At 39.1% G+C, this 1,104-nt stretch overlaps 1 protein-coding gene across 1 annotated transcript; it reads right to left on the bottom strand.

Moving 5' to 3' along the window:
* Positions 1-387: 387 nt before the first annotated feature.
* LOC135959938 (ring-infected erythrocyte surface antigen-like) lies at positions 388-876 on the bottom strand. Its single transcript, XM_065511087.1, has one exon. The coding sequence runs from the start codon at positions 874-876 to the stop codon at positions 388-390; it is 489 nt and encodes a 162-aa protein (XP_065367159.1).
* Positions 877-1,104: the final 228 nt, after the last annotated feature.

The following is a 1,104-nucleotide window of genomic DNA, read 5'->3' on the forward strand; positions in this document are numbered from 1 at the left end:
ACGTCTTTAATTTCTAGTTTATATCGTCTTGTCTTCTCAAATCCTTGTCTATAGTATCTATAGACGAGACTATAGTCTATATTTTCGTCTATAGAGACGAGAGTCTATAGTCTCCTCAATATTCTCCTCAATAGTCTCATCTAGAGTCTCTGCAATAGTCTCGTCTAGAGTCTCCTTAATAATCTCGTTGAGAGTCTCCTTAATAGTCTCGTCTATAATCTGCTCAATAGCCTCGTCTCTAGTCTCTTCTATAGTCTCGTCTATAGTATCCTCTATATTCTTCTCAATAGCCTAGTCTATAGTCTCCTCAATATTCTCCTCAATAGCCTCGTCTATAGTCTCCTCAATATTCTCCTCAATAGCCTCGTCTATAGTCGCTTCAATAGTCTAGTCTATAGTCTCGTCTCTAGTCTCTTCTATAGTCTCCTCAATATTCTCCTTAATAGCCTCGTCTCTAGTCTCTTCAATAGCCTCGTCTCTAATCTCTTCCATAGTCTCATCTATAGTATCCTCTATAGTCTCCTCAATAGCCTCGTCTCTAGTCTCCTCAATATTCTCCTCAATAGCCTCGTGTATAGTCTCCTCAATAGTCTCGTCTATAGTATCCTCTATAGTCTTGTCTATAGTCTCATCTATAGTATCATCAATAGTCTCGTCTATAGTATCCTCTATAGTCTTGTCTATAGTCTCGTCAATAGTCTCCTCAATATTCTCCTCAATAGCCTCGTCTATAGTCTCGTTTCTAGTATCTTTTATAGTCTCCTCGATAGCCTCGTCTATAGTCTCGTCTCTAGTATCGTCTATAGTCTCCTCAATATTCTCCTTAATAGCCTCGCCTCTAGTCTCTTCAATAGCCTCGTCTCTAATCTCTTCCATAGTCTCATATATAGTATCCTCAATAGTCTCCTCAATAGCCTCGCCTCTAGTCTCGTCTATAGTCTCCTCAATATTCTCCTCAATAGCCTCGTGTATAGTCTCCTCAATAGCCTCGTCTATAGTCTCTTCAATAGTCTCGTCTCTAGTCTATTCTATAGTCTCCTCAATATTCTCCTTAATAGCCTCGTCTCTAGTCTCTTCTATAGTATCCTCAATATTCTTCTCAAT

The sequence above is a fragment of the Calliphora vicina genome, chromosome 5, assembly GCF_958450345.1.
Source record: "Calliphora vicina chromosome 5, idCalVici1.1, whole genome shotgun sequence".
In the NCBI taxonomy this organism is placed as follows: Eukaryota; Metazoa; Arthropoda; class Insecta; order Diptera; family Calliphoridae; genus Calliphora; species Calliphora vicina.